The 21,916-nt window shown below is 48.3% G+C and overlaps 1 protein-coding gene across 2 annotated transcripts in view; it reads left to right on the top strand.

Annotated features, from left to right (window-relative positions):
* Positions 1 to 19,706, top strand: part of FGF9 (fibroblast growth factor 9) — a 28,686-nt gene extending 8,980 nt beyond the window's left edge. For both annotated transcript variants that reach the window (XM_043478106.1, XM_043478105.1), the window contains exons 2-3: positions 835 to 938; positions 17,004 to 19,706. In XM_043478106.1, the coding sequence (XP_043334041.1) occupies positions 835 to 938; positions 17,004 to 17,249 (350 nt within the window). In that variant the 3' untranslated portion in view covers positions 17,250 to 19,706. The remainder of the gene's footprint in view (positions 1 to 834; positions 939 to 17,003) is intronic.
* Positions 19,707 to 21,916: the final 2,210 nt, after the last annotated feature.

Below are 21,916 nucleotides of genomic sequence, written 5' to 3'. Positions count from 1 at the left end.
CAGATGGAGCATAATACTCTTATATTGGATAGAGAGAGCCGGATAATTTTCGATGTAAACCAGACAAGTCTTTGGTTGGCATCTCCATTCTTACTTGAAGAGACGTAGACTTTTCTCTGAATAGAACTTTTTTCCAATCCATGCCCATACACGGATACTTCATTTCACAGTTTTAAAGTAGAAGTAAGTTTTCTCGTACATTATACTTGTATAAGTTAGTTAGGACATGTACACTGGCTTATCTGACCTGTCATTTCTTACCATATCTATGTAAATACCAGGTTTTTTCTTAGAGAATGAACTTATGGTTATGGGGGTGGGGGAAGGTTGGGGGGAAGATTAGGGGGAAGGGATAGTTGGGGGGAGTTGGGGATGGGCATGTCCACACGGCTACAGTTAAAATGGGTAACCAGCAGAGACCTCCTGTATAGCACAGGGAACCCTGCTCAGTGTTATGTGGTAACCTGGATGGGAGGGGAGTTTAGGGGAGAATGGATACATGGATATGTATGGCTGAATCCCTTTGCTGTCCACCTGAAACTGTCACAACATTGCTAATCAGCTATACTCCAATAGAAGATTATAAGAAGTTTAAAAGAAAAATGCTGGCTTTTTATTTAAAAACATTGCTTTTTTGGTTATATGTCATGTTGATAAGTGTTTTTGTCTCATAACTAGAAGCTATTGATCTAGAAAAATCAATTCTTTGGGGCACTGGTTTTAAGAGAAGACGGTTCCCGAGTAAGTGCTCCTCTTCGGTGCTCCCGGGCTTGTGGACGCCCGGAGGGCAGTGCTCCAGGCCCTGACCTGTGTCCCTCTGTCTCGGTCTTGCAGGGATCCTGGAGTTCATCAGTATAGCCGTGGGTCTGGTCAGCATCCGCGGCGTGGACAGTGGACTCTACCTCGGCATGAATGAGAAGGGGGAGCTGTATGGATCGGTAAGTGCAGCGGCCACCTTGCCAGCCTCCCTGACTCACGTTTGCTGGGAACCACTCTTTCTCTAGGTTATAAATAGAAATGAAACTGGTGGTGGTGGGAAGGGGAGTGTAGGCTTTCACTTTTTGAAGAAAACCACTTCACTGTTATGAATAGATGTCAGCCCTGGATCTTCACTAGACCAAAGTTTCTAAAGCAAATGCTTTATTTATATGCTGAGCCATTTTCATTACCCAGTAAATAAAAAATTCACAACTGTGAAAAATCCCATCTTCTGGTATTGAATGGGAGTTATTTTTGAAATGAATTGAAATGATCTCTCCCCAGCTTTGGCAAGCATTGTAATTAAAACTAGAAATAGACCTTGCAGTGAGTATCAGCCCTTTTTCTGAGCTACATAAGATTTTCATTATGTAGAGACAAGGGAGATGGAAATTACTGTCAGATATTCTTGTAGGCGAGAAGGAATAGAAAAATATAATAATCATTTGTAAGTATTATGAGTTTCTTTTTTCTTGTGTCTTCTGTCCTGTCTCCAGTGGGTTGGAAGCTCCCTGTGGAGGCAGAGAGCACTTACTGCAGCTGACCGGGCACCTGGAATGGTGGTCTCCAGAGTTTTCTGAGCGTAGATCTCAGTGCCTCATGTCAAATTGTTTAAAAGTTGTGTACATAAAGTGTAGCCCATATATGTTATGTTGTTTTATGCAGCACGCGTTAAGGTGAAGTGCTCTGAAGGCAGGGATGGACGAGTGGGCAGTCAGAGGCCACATTCTGTCCACAGCAGATGGACCTGTGTCCTCGAAGCCGTGGCCTGTTGTGGAGGCTTCTCCAGGGGCCGCCCTTCCCCTTTCTTGCCCCTACCCTTTCTGCATGTCCCCAGTTGAGCCCCGCTGGGGCAGAGACCTGGTGACCATGAGGAGGCGGGGAGGCCTGACTGCGGGCTTGTGAGGCCCGCTGCCTGGTTCAGAGCCTGAGGTGCCCAGTAGAGGTGGGATGGCCCCCTTTGTATCCTTGCTCGCCTGGAGGTGTCCTCAGGCTGGGGCCCTGCTGGGTGGGCAGGTGACCAGGGCTGCATTTTCCCACCCCCTCGTTTCCTTCCTCAGCCTCCAGCCTCCCCCGTGCCCACCCTGGTTCCGCCGACAGAGGGTCCCTCAGCCCCCAACACCGCCGCTTCCCGCTCAGACCGCTTGAGCTTCTGCCCTTGAAGGCGGTGGCCACCTGCTTGCATCCACTCGCCCCGCCGAGCCTCGCTGCCCGGGTCTGCTCTGCTGGGCCATCTCCTGTCCCTGTCCCATGTGCCTCGAATCTGCCTCCCTGCTCTTCTCTGGTCACTTGTCGTCCGATGGGCTGTGGGGTCGGGTCCCCCACCCCACCCTGCCGTCCTCTCCTCCCTGTGTCTCAGGAGGCAGCTTTTTTTCTTTAGGATTCGGTGACAATACTGCCTCTTCTGCAAAACCTTCCACACCCAGCTGGAGCCTGAGTTCCTGGTCAGCATCTCGTGTGTGTGTGTGTGTGTATGTGTGTGTGTCCTCGGGGCTCTGGTGGTGCCTTCTTTATGTTTCCATCCTCACCTGAGGAATGTGGACTTCTGGTGTGACTGTGTGTCCAGGTCGGTTGTGTGTCCATGTCGGTCGTGTCCGTGTTCGTTATGTGTCCACTCCAGGAATGTAGACTTCTGATGTGGTTGTGTCTCTGTGTTGGTTGTGGGTCCGTGTTCCCTAGTGTGTGAGGTGGGGGCTGCAGGTTTCCTTTCAGGGTTGCTCTGCACACAGCCTGGGCCTGCACCGGCGAGGGTCCTCATCGGGTTGCAGTGGATTGAACATTGTGGTTTATTTGTGGCTTCCTGACCCTCGAGGTGTGGCCCTGGCTGTCTCTGCCTGTGTGGTCAGTGTGTCCCTTGGGCCCTGCTGGAGGGAAATGTCCCTCTCTGCTGTCCCCCCGCTGAGCCGTGCTGTGACATGCTGTCCGAGTGTCCATCCCTGGGGGAGGGGCAGAGGCTGGAGAGGGTGAAATCCAGGGAGGGTGGTGGCCATCGGGACGCCAGGCTCCCCCGCCTGCTCCTCCTGTCCAGACAAGGGCTGGACTCAGGTGGCCTCACGGCTCCTGTGCGCTGGGTCTCGGCCTTTCATGCCTTGGGCTCCCAGGGCTTCACTCCCGTCTTCCCTGCCTGTCCTGTGATGTTCTCCATGTGCCCATGATGTTACACAGCAGGATCGCCTCTTCCGAGCTGCCTGCCTGGTTTGCCTGTATCCACACCTCACACAGGTGTGAGGGAGTCCATCTCCTCAGTGGCCAGAGCCACACTGCGCTGTGGTTGTCATCATCCTTGTGTGGGAGTGAGAATGGGGTGACCCGCACATCCCCCCTCCATCCCAAAGAGACTGAGAGAAGGAAAGAGAAGCAGGCAGCGGTTCTGTTATTAGCACGCCGGAAACCGTAGCTGAGAAGTTTACTTGTATGAGGTTGTGTGAAGCTCAGCGGAGTGGAGAAGATGTGTTTCTAAACATTGAGGAAACCTTGAAAAGACTGATCTCACTGGGAAAGAAGGTGAACAGGAGATTTGGGGAATTAGCTGTCACTTTTATAAAGTCTATGCATGTGTAAGTGCAGCTAAAATTAATGTAAAATGTATTCAGGATTGCTTTTTCTCTTTTCATTTATGTGATTCTTTTGCTTCCAAGACTACCTTAGTATTAGATCTAAAAGGTCAGAGGTGAATGGGGTAATACTTCTTCAGAAAAATACGTAGGATTCTGAACCCTGTTAGAGGGCTTCCCAGATGGCGCTAGTGGTAAAGAACCCAACTGCCAGTGCAGGAGACATGAGAGATGTGGGTTCGATCCCTGGGTTGGGAAGATCCCCTGGAGAAGGGAATGGCTACCCACTCCAGTTATTCTTGCCTGGAGAATTCCCATGGACAGAGGAGCCTGGCGGGCTATGGTCGGTACGGTTGCAAAGAGTCGAACACAACTGAAGTGACTTAGCATGCACACACCCTGTCATACTGTGGAAATAGGAAAAACTCTATTGCTGATGTATATTATGATGTGATTTAAGGAAAATCTGAGCCATTCGATTTCTGGGATGGAGTTTGATTATTGTAATCATGTTTTGAATTCATCCCTATGTCCATTCATCTGCTCATTTCTTCACAAACATTTATACTTAATATGTGCCCAGCGTTGTGCTAAGTGCATGACAACACAGTAAGTATCTCAGACTCTGGTGGGAGAAATATACCTGTAAATAATTCAGTGCAGTGTGAACTGCACTGTGTTAGAGGAATCACAAATATCTTGGGAATCCAGAAGAGTGTCTCAGTAATTGCTTGGGGAATTTGGGTGGTAGCATTTCACTGGGTTTTGAGGGATGAATAGGCGTCTCACAAAAGGGAGGCAGAAAAGGAAGGGTACGTAATTTTTCAAATGTAAGGATTAGAATACCCTGCCTGGGTGAGATTTAGGAAGGGTATTAGATCTCTCTTTCTCTCTCTCTCTCACACACACACATATATGAGTGCGTACTTGGGCAGAGAATTAAAATGTTAGAGTATTAGTTTACATCTTTCACTTTTGTTCTCATGACAGAGTAGATGTAAGGCTTTGTTACCTTTAGGGTCTTAATCTAAATCATCTGAGCATCATCAGGTTACTTCAAAGTGTCAAGAATAATTGATTGTAATAAATACCTCTTTAAAAAAGAATGCCTTGAAAACAATTAATCTGTTTCAAGGAGCCTGCATTTAATGAGAGTTGTTGACATTTTCATTAAAAAGAGGCAGCACAGTCTCTAAAACTGTAGTGGTGCAAGAAAGGGGAGCATGGGACCTGAAAACGTGGTGAGGAGGATGACAGACGCCTGTTTGTATCCTTTTCAGCACCCACTGTTTTCTGTCTGGAGTTTTCATTCCCGTTGGTCTTTCCCACTGAATTTGGCTCTTAGGAGCCGGTCTCGGTCTCCTGAAGGCCCCGCTGTGTGTGTCACACGCCATTGGCACGTAGGCTCGTCACCCCAGCCATTTGGCTGGTCACGCCTGCATCCGTATAGTACGTCACACGTAGACAGTGTGACCTGGGCCATCACTGTCCACCTCCACTGTCCTGGGTTTCCACCTGGGCCACCCTGGTTTTCTGCTGGTGGGACCCTGCTTAGCTGTTAAGCCTGAAAGAGAGGAGGTGGGGTAACTTGCTCCTGGGCCAGAGCTTGTGGGGCAGAGTGAGGACTCAGACCAGTGCTGGAGTGCGGGAGCCTGGCCACCACCTGCCAGAGACGCTGGTCACACAGGCACCTGTGGACCGTTGGTTAGTTGTTACATTTTCAGATACACAGGTGTGCCCGGCTGGGTCCATGTGAGTCTGTGTAATCAGTAACCAGGGTGTGCTGGGTTCAGACTGTGTTTCCACTGTGTAGAAACTTTAAGGCCCGACATCACGTGGGATGCCTGTCCGCACTGGCTGGGCCTGTGTGAACCGGAGCTGTCCCTTGTGCGGTGTCTCCACGGAGGGGGGCAGTGGTTGGGGGGCTTCAAGGACCACCCATCCCCGGATGAAGGTGTATGTCCACCCCTGTAAGAGGAAACGGTGAAATATCTCAGATCCCAAAATCCCATTTGCCTTAAATTCTTTTTGTTTTAATTGAATATGTACAAACATAGACACTTTGTGCTCCTTTGGTGACTGCAACGCAAAACACTCGTGTATTAAAATTCACCCTGGACTGTGGAACTGCTGGACTCTGGAGCAGCGAGTGGGGTCTGATGTGATGGGTGAAGCTACCTGAGTGGGGCTGAGATACAGCTTCATGCGCGGCACACCTGTCCCCAGGGCTCCAGGGGGGGCTGGCCTCCCCCCACGGCCTCCTGGGTGAATTGCTGGGAAGCCAGGTGTCACCTGGCCCTCACGGACGGTCCAAGGATGTCGTTTCTCTTCCCATGAGTCCCAGTGGTGAGGGTTTTGCTGCTTTGCACTAAAGGTGATGTCAGATACAGACACATTCTTGGGCGACCATGTGTGGTTATAGGCAGGCCTCAGGAGGGTCTTGAGTGGCCTTAAAAGGATTCCTTTACTTTTTGGGGGATGAAAAAGTCTGAGATGATGCTCCTGCAGGAAGCGTGGTGCCCCTGGATTAGCCTTTATCTTCCTGGGACGTGCAGCTGTGGAAACGTGCCAGAATTGGGGGGCTCCCTGTGGTCTCCGTGAGGCATCTGCAGTGCCCGTGTGAGCAGTGTGGGCACACACAGAATGAGCGTGTACTTGTGCAACAGGACACCATGCCTGGTGGCCAGTCCCTGCTGGACTCTGTGGTTTGTCTGTGTGTTGTGTCGGTCGAGACAACTCTGGCAGCGGCCATGCCAGCGGGTCCTGGACGTTGAGTCCGAGGGGTGTCATTCCTGCAGAGGAAATGGCAAGAGTCTTCTGTGTTGTGGCCTCCCTGGGGCGGGCGTGCTCTGCAAGCGGGTGGCTTTAAGTAGACACCGAGTGATAGAGCCCGGCCTCCCATCCTATGCACAGGTTGCCGGCCGTCAGAGGACCGTGAGGCGGTTCTTTGTGAAGGAGGGCAGCGCCTCAGGAGACCATTCCTACTATATTAGCCAGTTTAGCTCATAGAGCATCCTTGTGCTGGAGGTGAGGAGATGGGGGTTGGTGGCTTAGTGACGGACTCAAGGTCACACAGAGGGTAAGGAAGGAGTTTGGTTTGAATGCAGGTGAATTAATCTTGTCTGATACACACGAGTGGTCATCTGCTTTTGTGAATTAAAAAAATCTATCTATCTATCTATAGATATATGTATATTTTCCTCCAAAAATAACCCCTTTATTAGAGCAGGGTCTAGTCTGCCCTTCACAGACATGATTTTGAAACAATTGTTTCCTTCTAGCAGCCTAGTTTTTACTTAGTGGTTCATTTGTTTCCTTAACATCTATACTCTTGGCTGTTAGTTAGTGGAAAATCATCTTTTATAAAAAAATTTATCTTCTTCTTTATGTAACTGTAGTCAAGTTTCTGTTGTTAAGCAGCGAGCTGACTCCCCTGATGGTCTGAGGCCTGCGTGGATAACCTGGCAAGCGGTGGCAGGGCTCACAGGTAGGGAGGCATCACAGTCTCTGAAAAGTGAAGTTGCTAAGTCATGTCCAACTCTTTGAGACCCCCATGGACTGTGGCCCGCCAGGCTCCTCTGTCCACGGGATTCTCCAGGCAAGAATACTGGAGTGGGTTGCCATTTCCTCCTCCAGGGGATCTTCCTGACCCAGGGATCGAACCCAGGTCTCCTGCGTTGCAGGCAGACGATCTATCGTCTGAGCCACCAGGGACCTGGTTTTCATCGTCAGGCCCACGGGCTGGGCTCGGTGCACCTATGTGCACAGAGAGGGGAAGAGAGGGATGACCTGAGACTGGGGTTCGTGCTCAGCGGCAGCCTTCCTTCAGGCTCCGGGATCTCGGCACAGAAGCTTCCTGAGTCGTAGAACAGGCGGGGCCTGGCCCAGGGCTTAGATGCTGGGGACATGGCCTTCTGTTTCTCTCCAGTAGTTGCATCCCTGCGTTTCTTGCACTGATGCTGTGGGGCAGCCGTGCACACTCCCTGCCACACGTGCCCACACGTGAGTGCACACTCACTCGTTTTCATAACCCCGCAGGTTTTGGCGGTGTCATTGCCCACACAGGCCAGCACTTCTGCAGGTGCTGGAGAACAGTTGACTCGCGTGACTGCAGGTCACGTGCTTGCACGTTTGTCCACCAGCTGGAGTTTGTGTACCCAATTGTATGACCCTGGAATGGTGTGACTCACAAACCTGCCAAGAGCAGCAGCAGAAGCTCCTGCCGGCCAGGGCCCCATGAGGCCGTGTGGCCTTGTGCCTTCAGCTCCTGCTGAGTGAGCATCCTCTCCTGCATCTGTTTAGTGCCTGGGGTCTCATGTTTTTGTGCTTTTCCAGGGTGGTTTCTCTGATCAGAATGCCCCCGAGGCCTAGTTCTGAGATGCTGTGCATGTCCCAAGTGCAGGAGGCTGGGCTTGTGTCACAGAGGAAACACGGGCCTCACAGGAGTCTCAGCTGGCCTGAGTCACTGCCCTGCGTCCACAGCTGACAAATCCACGATATTAACTTAAATGGAGACAGAACAAAGCAAGGCTATGTATTGGTTGTTTGACAAGCATGTGATGAGAGAGAAACAGGCTCTGAACCTCTGTTTCCCCAGGAGCTGCAGTTCAGGGCCTGATCCACATGGAGCGGCCTCGCGCGTCAGGCTACTTCCTCCTGGGGCGATCTTGGCTCTGGTTCAAGGGGAACTTGCCACGCTGGGGGGAGTTGGATGTGCAAACGTGGCTGAGGTAACAGAATTGTGTCCAGAGAGGGCTGGGGGTGGGGCTTCATCTCAGGCTGGAAGGGAAGTCTGGATGGTTTACAGAGAAGGCAGTTTGGGAGGGGCCGGTGTGAAGGCAGCCTTGGGGCTGCAGGATTTGGAGACGTCTGCTTGCCCAGCACCTCCGCTGAGTGCCCCACAAGGATGGCGAGGCAGTGGTGTCGAGTGGAGCCCATGAAGGGCTTGTGAGCGCTTATGATCCTGACCAAGCTCGTCCCCTCCTCCCTCAGCCCTTTGTCGTCCTTGTCACTGTCCTGACACCACTGCCGCGGTTTGCTTCTCCTTTGTGGGAAGTGCCCGTGTGCTGTGAGCGCGGACCCGCCAAGGTCATGCCAAAGGCGCCCCCCTACGTCGCCACCGGGCAGCTCCATGTGGCCTGCAGGGGCCTTCCCCTGGACGTGAACACGGGCTTGCTGTCCGCTCCCCACCTGGGGTTGATCTCTGTGCCCCCTCCTCCCCCCGCCACCCCGTTTTCCTTCAGCCTCGCTGTCTGCAGGGGCTTGTCTCTGGGTCCTCGAGCGGCTGGTGTCCCTTTTCCTTCCCTCCCAGTCTTTTGAGTTGGTTTTCAGCTTGCTGTGTCTCAGTGGAAGGTTCCTTCCTGTCCTTGCATCCTGAAGACTTTGAACTTGGAGATAGAGTGTGGAGGGGGGGAAGCACAGGGCTGGGACCCCAGATCTAGGGCCGCTGCCTCAGGGTTGCGGACTGGAGTAGGAACCAGGGTTGACGACAGCCTGTCTTGAGGACGGTGGGTGCCATCTGGGCTCCCAGGGGCTGAGCAGCAGCTCCTCAGCTTCCTTCAGGACCGCGTGCTGCCACGACGGACATGCTGTCCTGTCCGACCGCAGAGCTCCCTGTGCAAGACCCATGGAAGTCGTGTTTCTTGCACGTTTGAATTCAGAAGTTAAGAGTTAGGACATCATGTTTGAAAGGAAATAAGCATTTTCCTTCAGATCAAACTATGACATCCCTTGTGTTATCCTTCAAACTGTTAACCATAAAGCTGTGTTTGCCGAGGTTAATTTTCTATACTTTCTTCTCAAGTGCAGCACGTTAGTATGTTATGTTCTTAGTTAAATTAAATAGTTGAATTTCTTTATTAAGGACAAGGTTCCATCACTGATGGTGGCGAGGATGGTTTCTCCTGTCCACATGCTGGCGAAGTCTACCAGCCGTGGCAGCACCAAAGTGTCCACCCCCAGAGTTGGTGTCTCGGGATGAAGGCACTGTTTTGAAAATGGCCTGTGATGGCCTGTGGATCTGGTGCCTGGGGGGAGCAGGGTGACTGACAGTGTCAGCTCGAATTTGTCCTGGAAGTGGGCTGTTAGCAGAGGGGCCCTGAGAGAGTGAGACAGCCACCTGCGTGTTGCCCAGAGGAAGGGACAGTGGCACTGGTAACTTTCCACGCGCATGGGGCTATTTCTCTACAACCAGGAGGGGGCTGGGAGGATGAGTTTGGATCTAGAGGAGTCTGGGTTGATATGAATCCAGTTGGAGCTGAGTGGTGGGGGCACCCGGGGAGTCAGGAAGTAGCAGAGACACGTGTGTGTGTGTGTGTGTGTGACCCTCACGAGGGGTTTCTCTGTGCATCTTGGGGGGATGACTGTGTGCGTCTGAGAAGTTCCCAGTCCTCGGTCACTTCTCTTCGGGGCCACCTTTCCTCTGCCTTGTGTGACATGTCCAGCTTTGCCCCCAGCTCTAGGCCCTCCCTAGGCTTCCCAGGTGCTCAGCGGGTAAAGAATCCCCCTGCCAATGCAGGAGACACATGAGATGTGGGTTCGATCTCTGGGTCAGGAAGATCCCCTAGAGAAGGAAGTGGTAACCCACTCCTGGGAAATCCCATCGACAGAGGCACCTGGCGGGCTACAGTCCGTGGGGTCGTAAAGAGTTGGACACAACTAACTGACTAAGCACGCATGTGCTTTGGATACTCTGTGACTTTGAGAACTGTTATCCTACAGGTTTTGGTTTTTCTTCCCTCTCTTCTCTTGGGGCAGCTCATGACACAGGTTTTGTTGGTCAGGCAGACGTTCATTCATGAGCTGTGATTATTGAGGTCAACACAGGGAAGAGGTCAGCAGTGGTCCCCCAACATAAGACACCCTGTAAGGGGGGGATCTCCCAGGGAGGGAAGGAGGGGTCCCTGGTGCCACAGCCCTGTCTTCGTCCCCGTCCTTTTTTCCCTGAAACAGCAGCTTCCCTGCTTGGCTGCTGCCGGAAGCATCACTTGGCCGCGTATCTGCGTTGGCAACGGATGCTGCACAAGTTAGTTGGTTTCTTTCCTACTTTCCAGTGACACTGCAGCTTCTTATTCATTTCCTGTTCAGTGTGTCCTTCTCCAGTCATTGTGGGCATCTTGGCCTCCACACTGGATGCTCCAAGGCTGGACCATTTGATCTTCGGCTCAGAGAGACCCTAGATGTCTCTGGGTCCTGTCTCCTTTCTTCACAGAGGAGGAACCTGAGGCCCAGGATGGCTGATCAACCCCATTTGGGGTGTGTGTGTGTGTGTGAGGTCACCATCACTTCACTGCAGAGATTCTGTGAATCTTGTAGTTCTTCCGAAATTGCCTTTGGGTTTACACAGCCATTGTCTTTGTTAATCTTTCTGTTTCTCTAATTTCATTTCCGCAACCCAAGGCCTGAATTTTGCCTGTTTTGTCTACCACAGAAAATCTTTGGTACATTTTTCTGTTTTGACTCCACCCCCTGCAGTGTGTCTGTTGATTGTCCTGCAGACTGGGTGCCTGGGTCCCACTGTTTCTAGGGGGTGTCCTTAACAACAGGAATTGTTTCCTTCATTCCACCTCCCTGCCTTGAAGCTCTCCACTTCTCCTTCATTGTCTGTGCTTCTACTTTCAGTTTTTAGAGAAAGTAATATTTAGCTTGAAGTTTTTTCAGTTTTTGCAAGTCTTTGATGTGCATTTTAAGTGGTCATTGAATGACTTCTCTCATCAAGATAGTCATTATGGTAAGAAATGTTACATAGCTTTCTTTTTAACTAGGTGTTCTAAGATCCTGAAAGAAATTTCATGAACTTTTCCTGTAGAGTTCTTGGCAGATGAATCAAATGTGCATTGTCTAGACACTGAGACAGAAGTAAGAATATTGCCTACAGTGAATATTAAACTTCTCAAATTGGAATTCTCTTCAACCTTGGGCGGGACTTTCCCCTGTGGGGCTCCATCTCTGAAAATACATTGCAAGTATGTGAAGTAACATGATGTACCAAACAAATGTCTGTCTCTGGGGGTAGCTGTGAAGACTACCTCTAAGTAGTCTTGTCTGCCCTGTAGTACTCTTGTCAGGTCCTGTCCTTGGCTGCATTGTGGGTGCCATGTGGCTGGTGAGCACACAGCCTAGGAGATGTCGGTGTGTTCCTCCAGATTCAGACTGGGCCCTGCCTTCAAGTCTACAGATGCTTAAGCTGCTTCTGGAGGGTTTGGTTTGGTTTGGTGGGAGGAGTGGAGAGAATGTAGGAATTCTTAATTTTCTGTATGTTTGATGACACAGTGTTGCCTGTCCACTTTGTTCTGTGTGCATTCACCAGACACACCTGCTTCACATGTTCCCTCAATTCCAGTGGCACATTTGTTGGCCAGGATCGCGGGTGTAAAAGCAGGCCCATTGGGGATGGTGAGGATTTTAAAGAGGTTTTGAAAAATGAGGCTGGAGGTGAGATATGTTAAGGGACTGGACCTAAATGGAGCTTCTAATCAAATGAGACACAGTGCCTTCCCACCTGTTCTCTGTGTTTGTTGCTTTCTGTTTGGGGACTTCTCCCAGGAGAGAAGCATTAAAAGACCTGGCTTCTTATTAATGGTCCTTTCATCATTATATTTAATCACCCCAATCCTTGCAACAATTCCCACTAAGACTTTCCAGCTAGATTATTAATGAGGAAGGTGCATCTATACAAGTAATTGTAGTTAAGGGAGGTCTAAATACCATGACTGGGATAAACGATAGGCAGAAGGCTGAATGCTAAAGAATTGATGCTTTTGAACTGTGGTGTTGGAGAAGACTCTTGAGAGTCCCTTGGACTGCAAGGAGATCAAACCAGTCAATCCTAAAGGAAATCAACCCTGAATATTCATTGGAAGAACTGAAGCTGAAGCTCCAATGCTTTGGCCACCTGATGCGAAGAGCTGACTCATTGGAAAAGACCCTGATGCTGGGAAAGACTGAAGGCAGGAAGAGAAGGGGTTGACAGAGGATGAGATGGTTGGATGGCATCATGGACTCAATAGACATGAGTTTGAGCAAACTTCAGGAGACAGTGAAGGACAGGGAAGCCTGGTGTGCTGTAGTCAATGGGGTCGCAAAGAGTCAGACACGACTTGGTGACTGAACAAGAAGGAGGTAAGGAGAACAGGGTCGCTGAATCTATAAGCCTGCACGTGGGAACCTTGGTGATGGATGAGAAAGATCTTAGCAACTGGGCAACAACAACAGAGAATGAGAGATTACATCAAATCATTAACTTATAAAAGGTCGGGAACTCTCCTATCAATGTGACTTCTGACCTTGGGATTTACATGTTGTGAGTTTATGCTGGGGGTTTAAACAGCTCTTTGAGTTGACACAAGCAACCATTTGGATGGTGTGGTTAGAACTACACCATATGTTTATATGTATAAAAATGGAATCATGTTTTAAAATAGCAGCATAAGTCTATGTATTTTCAATGAGAACTCTTGACTCTCAAAGTTTGAAAACTTCTGATTTCAGTTTTTAAATGGGGACTTGGGCATGGTAACGCCCATGTGAATTACACATTTTCCAATTGTCAAATAGTTGAAATTAGTGTCCATATGAGTTTATGTCGTATAACATTCCTAAACATTCTCTGGGGCATACTATAATTTTCACATTATTATCTCATACTTTGGTTTTAATAGGATTGGTAAAAGTTTTGAAGTTTTAATTTCAGTTTTTCCCACTGCTTAGAATTTGATGATATAAAATGAAAAGAGGTTTCCATAGTTGCTAACATTCACCAGATTTTGTTCCAAAGCATGGGCTTTAGAAGACTTTTGAATTAAAGCCACATTCTCCACCCAAGCCTAGTGACATAATCCAGCAGTTCAAAGATAGGTATGCCATAAACAGCTACAGTTAAATAATCTAAAAAAAAAAAATTAAAACATGGAAATACAATAAAACAAGAATTGATCACTTTATAGTGGAATACTCTATAAACCATCTGCATTGGAAACATGTGGTGAGTTTTAAAACATCTGAGTTCTGTAATTCTAAAGTGTATAGTTTATTTGAAGGCAGAAACTGTTTCTTCTCCTCTGTGTATATATATATATATATATATGTATATAAATACAGGTTAATATGTATTTTTTTGCTGTCCTGATTTGCATCCATTTACTCATTTTTAATTTAGATAAATCACTTTGGACTACACATTCCTAACATAAATATATTCACCTCAACTAAATATTTTATTGCTAAGTACTGAAGTCTGGTGATGAAGAGATTAATTCTGTAAGTCTTGCTACTTTGTCTGTGTTTGTCTAAAACAAAAATCACACATTAACATAAACCAAAATAGTAACAAGAAATTATTTGAAAGCATATATATGGTATAGAAAGGTATCAGGGTCTTTAATTTTTATGATCCTTTAAATTAGAAAAAGTTTTTAAGATCTGCAGGTTTATCTGAGCGGCATTATAATCCTTGCATAATAACTAGAGGAGCTCAACTGGACCAGGCGTTTGGCAGTGTATTGTCTGCATGCCTCATTTAACTAGTTAACTGAAGTTATCTAACCCTCCCAAGAATGAGATGATTGACCTTTCAACCATCACAAAAACTGCCATCTGGAGATCATAGTGGAACAGTTTACTTCATTTTCTGAGTTGTCTAAAAAGTTATATTGTATGTGTAATGACGCTACAACAGCCTCATAAGGGGAACAGAGCCTTGTTTGTGGAGCAGTGAAAAGGTTAGTTCAGTTTCTTAGCCACGTTCAACGTTTTTAAAAATGTTTTTTTTGTAAACTGACAATACCCCCAAAACATGTAAAGCCCTTTGGAGGGGCCTTGGAAGTCCCTGGATGGACAGGGTATCTGGAGGGAGCCTCTGTAAGTGGGAGGTGGGCAGTCTGGGCAGGGCTCCAGGAGATGCCCCTTCACCATGATGACAGGATCCTGAGCAGCGACCCCCATCTAGGGCATTTTCGGGGGAAAGACGCACTTGGCTGTTGGCTGAGGTTTGCTCCAGTTCTGAGAGGTTCTGACGTCAAGTGTCCACAGCCACCTTGGTGACCAGCGGTGTACTGAGCTCTGGACACCAGTCCCCAGCTGTGGGCCTGACCTGGCCCCGCCCCAGATGTGGCACTGACCTGCTCCAGGAGGGGCTGTGGAGGCCGAAACTAGGAGCATGCCTGTGGCTCCAAAGGCAGGCCCCTCCTGGGTGCAGACCCTGAGGTGGCGTGTCTTGTCCTGATCCATGGAGGGCCAGTGCCCAGCAGGTGTGACCCATATTCAGAGCAGACAGAAGCGGGGGCACAGCTCAGGGTCCAGGAGGACAAGGGGAACCCTGTTTCATAAACAAAGTATCTGCCAGGGCTTCCCAGGTGGTGCAGTGGTAAAGAACTCGCCTGCTGATGCAGGAGCTGTCAAGAGACCTGGGTTCCATCCCTGGGTTGGGAAGATCCCCTGGAGTGGGGTATGGCAACCCGCTCCAGTGTTCTGGCCTGGAGAATCTCATGGACAGAGGAGCCTGGCAGACTACAGTACAGGGGGCCACACAAAGTCAGACACGACTGAAGTGACTTAGCACACACATGCATCTGTCAGGTAATGTGGTTTCCTGCTGAGAAAAAGAAAGCTGGATTTGAATTCCGTTTTTGATTTCCTTGGTAGAACTGAAGGCTCTACAATTCCATTCTTTGGTCCACTTTATTAAGCAGAAAGTAAATGAACATCGCCTGCTTAGAAAACTTACTTAATCACTGCAAACTCAAACCAGACCTTTTAAGCCAGGAGTAATCTTGTCTGTGGGGAGAATATTTATTATACAGATGGAAGTAAAGTCTGAAGTAGCTGTTAATGTCTTTAACACTAGTTTTATTTTGTCCACTTTAATGGAGATGGAAGAGAAATCACATTCAGCCCGGTCTCCCCAGTGCAGGGCTTTCCTCTGGGTTTGCTCATGGAGGGAGGTGGGGGCCTTTCTGTTAGTTCCCAGGGGAGGGCCTGCCACTCACCCTGCAACCCCCTCGTCTCCGTAGACCTGGCTTCAGCGGTCCAGTGTTTCCCCATCGGTCTGTTTTGCTCGATCCTTTCCCCTGGTTCAGCTCGCTTAACAGAGACTTGTCCAAGGACATATTTTGTTACCAACCCACTCAGTGCGTTTTGATCACCCAGAAGTGCCCCTCCTAGGAGGTGTGGGTCCTGTGTGCCTCGGGTGGTTTAAGCGTTTGGTGAACGGATGAACGATGTCAGGAAGCTGGCTCACGAGGCCTCTGGTTTTCAGCATCCTCAGCAGGACTCACCCCCTTGTCCCCACCCTCACTGTCCATCAGGCTGGCTGTGAATCAGTGCGCTGAGTTGTGTCCTCAAGTGTGTAACTGTGTGGACATATATTTGTAGGTTTTCTTACTTATATAAGGGGCCAGGTGTGCAAGAGCAAGGGGAATATTTTCAAAAGTCATTTTAGTGTTTATTTTTTACACTACCACCTGGGAAGGTGTGGACCCTGAAGTTTCAGCACGGTGAGAAGAGCAGCCCCCCAACCCACCCCGCATTGCCTCATTTGTGTCTGCCTGGAGTGAGCTCATGGTGGGGGTGAGATGTGAGCAGGGCCTCCGGTCCTTACTCCTTTTGGTGCTCAGGATACATGACTGTAGGGGCCCTGGTTGTGTGGTTCCTGGGAATCCAGGCTTTCATAAAGGTCCACTGAAGGGCAAAGTGCAATACATTTACGAAAATGTGAATCCTTTCTGCTTTTGAACCGGGATGGGGATGGTTCTTCTGTCTAAGATCAAGGAAGTCCGAGGGCTGGGATGTTTGTCTTCACTTCTTTGTACTAAGGAAGACCCAGTCCTGATAGAAAGCTTTGTATCTCAAAATGTGGACCTGGTGGTGACTGCCTCCAAATTTCCCAAGGGCCTGTTCAAAATGTGTATTTCCAGACTTTCTGGCTCAGAATTTTAAAGGGCTGGGGATTGGAACTCTACACTGAAAGAAAAAACGTATCCCAAAGTGATTCTTCTGCATGCTGAAGTTTGAAAACCACTCTTCTAGAGTAATAAATAACTTCCACTGCTTCAAAGGGAAGAAAACTTGTAACGTCATGGGCGATTTGGTCCACACAGCAAGGACTCTGAAAGGACGCTGACGATGAAGCAGCTCCCTGAAACTGTCCACGAGAAGGTTCCCCACCCCCAGGATGGTCTCCATCCTAACTCTTGTGGTGAAAACAGGAACAGCTCATGGTGTTAGTTGCCTTTGCCTGCTGACTCATTCAGATAATTGGCACTTGGAAAAGTTTAACTAGAAAAAATTTAGATTCTTTTTGTGCTTTAATCGTTACAAAAAAATTAAAACATAGTTGAATTTATAGAGGTAAGTAGCTTTTGCAGAGTGCCTTTAAAGTGGGTTAAAATGGGTATTTTCTCACCATTTATGTAACAACTTTTAAATACAGAAAGGAGCTAATTTTGCAAAATACTTGCTTTTGTTTTTTAACAGGAAAAACTCACGCAAGAGTGTGTCTTCAGAGAACAGTTTGAAGAGAACTGGTACAACACGTACTCCTCCAACCTGTATAAGCATGTGGACACTGGACGGAGGTTCTACGTCGCGTTAAATAAGGACGGGACCCCCCGGGAAGGAACCAGGACTAAGCGGCACCAGAAATTCACCCATTTTTTACCCAGACCCGTGGACCCCGACAAAGTACCCGAACTCTATAAGGATATCCTAAGCCAAAGTTGACAAAGACCGTTTCTTCACTTGAGCCCTTAAAAAAGTAACCACTATAAAGGTTTCACGCGGTGGGTCCCTATTGATTTGCTGTGTCATCACATCCATTGTTGCCAAACTCTGTCGCATGCATAGCCTGACGGAGGCGTGGAGGGGACATGTGACTGCTGCGCCCCGGGCTCGTCCTCCCGCGGGACCCCTGCCCGCTGTGCTGCCGGGTGGGTCTTGGGGCAGAGGGCGGCCGGGGATGCGGGGTGGGGGGCACGTGGGGGCAGGGCCTGCAGAGAGCGGGGAGCAGAGAGGACAGGCCATGCATGTACCCGCCCTGTCTGTCCTTTCTCATCCTGGTCAGCACAGCCGCTCCACCTGGACACGTCGGGACTGGCCGGTGGCCACGGGCCCGCTGCGTCTCCGCAGGTGCGGTGGGCGCAGTCTTACCGACAAGACTTTCTCAGTTCCTTGTCACGGGTGTCATCCCAGTGAATTTAAAGCAAAGACCTCTTAGTAAAAAAAAAAAAAGAAAAAGAAAAAAAGTTAAATTTATTTATAGAGATTCCAAAGGCGACATTTTATTTATTTTATATATTTATTTATTATATAGAGTTTATTTTTAATGAAATATGTACAGGCCAGATAGGCATTTGGAAGCTTTAGGCTCTGTAAGCATTAAATGGCAAGTCCGCTAGAACCTGTGGTGAGTCCACGTGTGAACGTGGCGTGCATGGATTTCAGACACTCGAATGGCCCTGTGTCCCGAAGGCGACAGCCGCTGTCGTGCCCATGTTACTGTAAACTAACGCGTACCGCTCATGACACCGAGTATCCACTCTTCAGACTGCTTGTCCCATAGCTTATCCCAGAGGATTAAAGATTAACTGGGTCTCAAACGTTTATTCTGTGTCTGGACTATTTCCTCTCTCTTAAGTGGCTTCCTCCATCACAGTTGGAGAACATGACGGTTGGTATATATCCTACTTGTCTAAATCTATTGCAGAATATACCAAAGCTAAACAATGACTGTGCTTTTGTTTTAGTCGAGCTCCAGAACAACAGGACTCATTTCAAACATGTACTGGTTTAGAATTCTCAAAAAGGAAAAAAAAAATTACTTGGTACAGATTTTTTTTTAGGGGACAAGAATCTGAATCAAAACTGCAGGGTAATTCTTATAAACTTGGCTCTCAGATATTAAATTACACAAGCACCATAGGGGTCATTGTAACATCTTTTATAGAAAATTGCTTTCGGTGTGACCTGTCATAATACCTGGTAAAAACACCCTTCAAATAAGACTTGCATAATGAAACTAATAAGTCTCCATCAATCATGACAATGAGAGGGAAAATAAATACTTGTTGACTGTGTTTTGTTTTTTAAAAGGGTCTTCACAAGCACTTGATTTTTTTAGAGGGGAAGTTACTATATAATATCTCTTTTACTAGCCTTTTATAACATTTTATGCTGAAAAGCATAAGAATACATATTTCTTTAGTAGCAATAACTTTGAAACCTGCCCTTGGGCAAGGGAGACTATTTCTTACTCTATACTAAGGAGAAGAGAGCCAAATTCTTAAAGCAATATTTAAGAAAAAGAAATTTATAACAAATTCAAATACCACATATAGCATTTTTCTAGCCAGTTACATGGGAAATTGAAAGTGACAGTTAAAAAATGTGTTGGGATTTATATAACTAATTTTAAAGTTTAATATTCCAACTTTGTTTTGCTCTGATGCACATTCTCTATGAAAAATAAAACTATGTCACTGGTGAGTCAAAGCTGTTTTGAGGTAGAAGCTCATGGCTTCTTGTCATGAGCACAGGGGCCCCTTCCCTGACCCAAAGTGGAGAACGGGCAGGTTCACTGATGTGCATTAAGGAAAAACCAACTCCAGTGTTTGGAATTAAGAAATGTTGTGGGGGAGGGGGCAGGAGCAATGTAAAATATCTGATTTATGATAAAGGTCAGAATGTCCTCTTCATTTATTTTCTTTTTTTCTCTAAACAGAAGCTGCATTTAATCCCAAGATGTAGTATTCTTATTTATTATTTAACCCTTTGCTGCTGCTAATATGTGCACATATTCAGGCTGTAGATTTTCCAAAAGGCATTTAATATTTTTGGCTGAGAAACACCAAGCCTCTGACCACAGGGAAGGATCACGTCTCTAGGATGTCGTGGGTACAATGTTTAGCACTGAAGAAACTGATTTTAGGAGACAGCCAAAAGTGATCTTAAGGTAGCACTAGATGCTGGATTGACCCATCAGAGAGAGAGAAAATCATCTGCGAAAAAGACAAAGCTCCCCATGGGTTCCTGGAAAGTGCTACTTTAATGTCGATTTTTGGAGGTTTTTGTTTTTTTTCAGTGACTTTTTTTTTTTTAAAGAAAAACAAAATGTTATATGCTTTGGCAACTGATATAATAAACTGTAATGGTGTGTAAATAAATAAATACTGACTTATGCAATTTCTGTACATAAGTGTGCTGGGGGAGTGGATGGCTCAGGTCTGGGGCCGGCACTGTCCTGTGGGGCCATGGAGTGAGCCCCCCAGCTCCTGGCTTTGCACCCGGTTCTTGTCGTAAGGCACCCAAGGCCGTGGACAGCTGACCCCCCCGCCCCCCCACTTCTGGAGTGGTGGGTCCAGTTTTCACAAACGTGAACCTGGCCGGCCAAACCGCTGTCTTAACTGGTGCCAAACACTGCACCTCAGTCACAGACTTAACGGGCATGGACTGATCACCCCCCATCTGTCATGCAGATGTCCTCAGGCCATGCCGACGGACATGCCAGCTCACCTTGGGGCACCTGTCCCCAGGCCGTGCCGAAGGACATGCCAGGCCACCCCAGGGCAGCTGTCCCCGCCATGTCCTGCCAGGTCATCCCCGGGCACCTGTCCCCACCATGTCCTGCGCTGTGGGTCAGTGAACGGCTTCAGTTTATGGTTTTCATGCGATTTCATCTCACTGACACTATGCTGTGTTATTTACTTGATAATCTGTAATTGTATGTAAATACATACAGGATTATGTAATTTGTGTAAATACATAATTACAGACTTTGGAAAACTGGTATTTTTTACTCGATGTCCATGTTGGAGCTGCTTCCGACTCTGTGCCTACACCAACCGATGGAATTTTAAAAACACGATCTCCTTGCTCTTACAGCTGTTGCGTGTGTGTTGGGGGGGACAAGGGGGGGGGCGTTGGGAGGGGGGAGCAGACCCACCCAGGTGTCTGTCTTTTCTGTGAGCCTGAGATGAAGGAGCAGGGGGTGCCAGGGTTAGAGAGGCGCGGGCATGCCTCGGGCAGCACTCGGAGCTGTGTGCAGGCCTCCATGGATGGTGAGGGAACAAAGGCACTGTCTGAGGTCACGTTCTGTGTGTGCTGCGTCATTTGACCTCGAAACGTGCCAGATTTAGATCCACTGTTTGTGGCCACTTGCGCGAAAGCGCAATGAAATGGTGGGGGTTGGGGAATGCACCAGATGGACTCAAAACATGCGTTAGCCACCAAGCCCGTGTGTCTCTGTGCATGCATCTGTGATACATGCAGTGTCATACTGTGTCCACAGGCATTTCATGTTTTAAAACTGATATTTTATTGTTGCCAGTGGGACAGGGAGGAATTATGAGACTGCAAGGTGCCTGCCTCTGTCACTAAGAGTACTGCATCCTGGGGAATGTGTAGGGCTGGTCAGGTGGGAGCAGAGCCCCACCTGGCTTCTCCTCTCCCTGCCCTGTGCCTGGGCGGCCAGCCTCCTTAGGTCATTAGAAGAATTTTTGTTGGACGTTTTCTTCACTGGGTTGGTAGGGGGAGCAGGCAGAAATGAGACACGGCCTTTTCTATCATCTTCTTTGGGAAGAAAGTGGTAATGAGTGTTCCCCACGTGGGTCCTACCCCTTGGCACTGCGCCAGCTCACACTCATTAGGGCGGTGGGTCGGGCTCTAAGGTTGGATGGTGTTTTGATGGTGACCAGGGAGGCTGGGAAGACACTGAAGAGAGGCTTCTTTGCTGGTTGGTTGATAGTCAAAGAGAAAATTCATCTTTAGGTTTCTCATTATTCTCTGAATATATTCCAGCTTATGTCTTGGAAAACATTTTTAAAACAACTTGAATTTAAAATGTTGCAGGCATCCCCAGTATCTAAAAATTCCCAGGTGGCGCTAGTGGTAAAGAACCCACCTGCCAATGCAGCAGACATAAGCGACCCAGGTTCAACCCTTGGGCTGGGAAGATCCGCTGCAGAAGGGCACGGCAACCTACTCCAGTCTTCTTGCCTGGAGAATCCCCATGAACAGAGGAGCTTGGCAGGCTACAGTCCAGGGGTTTGGAAAGAGTTGGACACGACTGAGCACAGCACCAGGTATCTCAACAACCCTTGGCCAACTGTGCTTGTAACTGGCTGTTGTTTTTCCCAGCTCTTCTGAAGATCCTTCTGATTACCTTGTGGTTTTGGTTGTGATTCCCATTGTTTTTCATGGACTGAACCAGGCACATTTGATCCTGGGAATGAAGGATTTACAAGATTGTGTATCAGCCCATGTTGGGTTGAGCTGCTGAGTTTGCCTGCCTTGCTCAGGGCCTCCAGGGATGGGCAAGTGGTCCTGACCATGTCCGTGGCCTGGCTTGGGGGACCTTGCTGTGAGCACATTCTGGCAGGCTTCTTCCTGAACAC

This window comes from Cervus canadensis, chromosome 9 (genome assembly GCF_019320065.1).
Source record: "Cervus canadensis isolate Bull #8, Minnesota chromosome 9, ASM1932006v1, whole genome shotgun sequence".
In the NCBI taxonomy this organism is placed as follows: Eukaryota; Metazoa; Chordata; class Mammalia; order Artiodactyla; family Cervidae; genus Cervus; species Cervus canadensis.
Note: the sequence above shows the minus strand (reverse complement) of the source record. Positions and strands in the feature narration are given on the sequence as shown.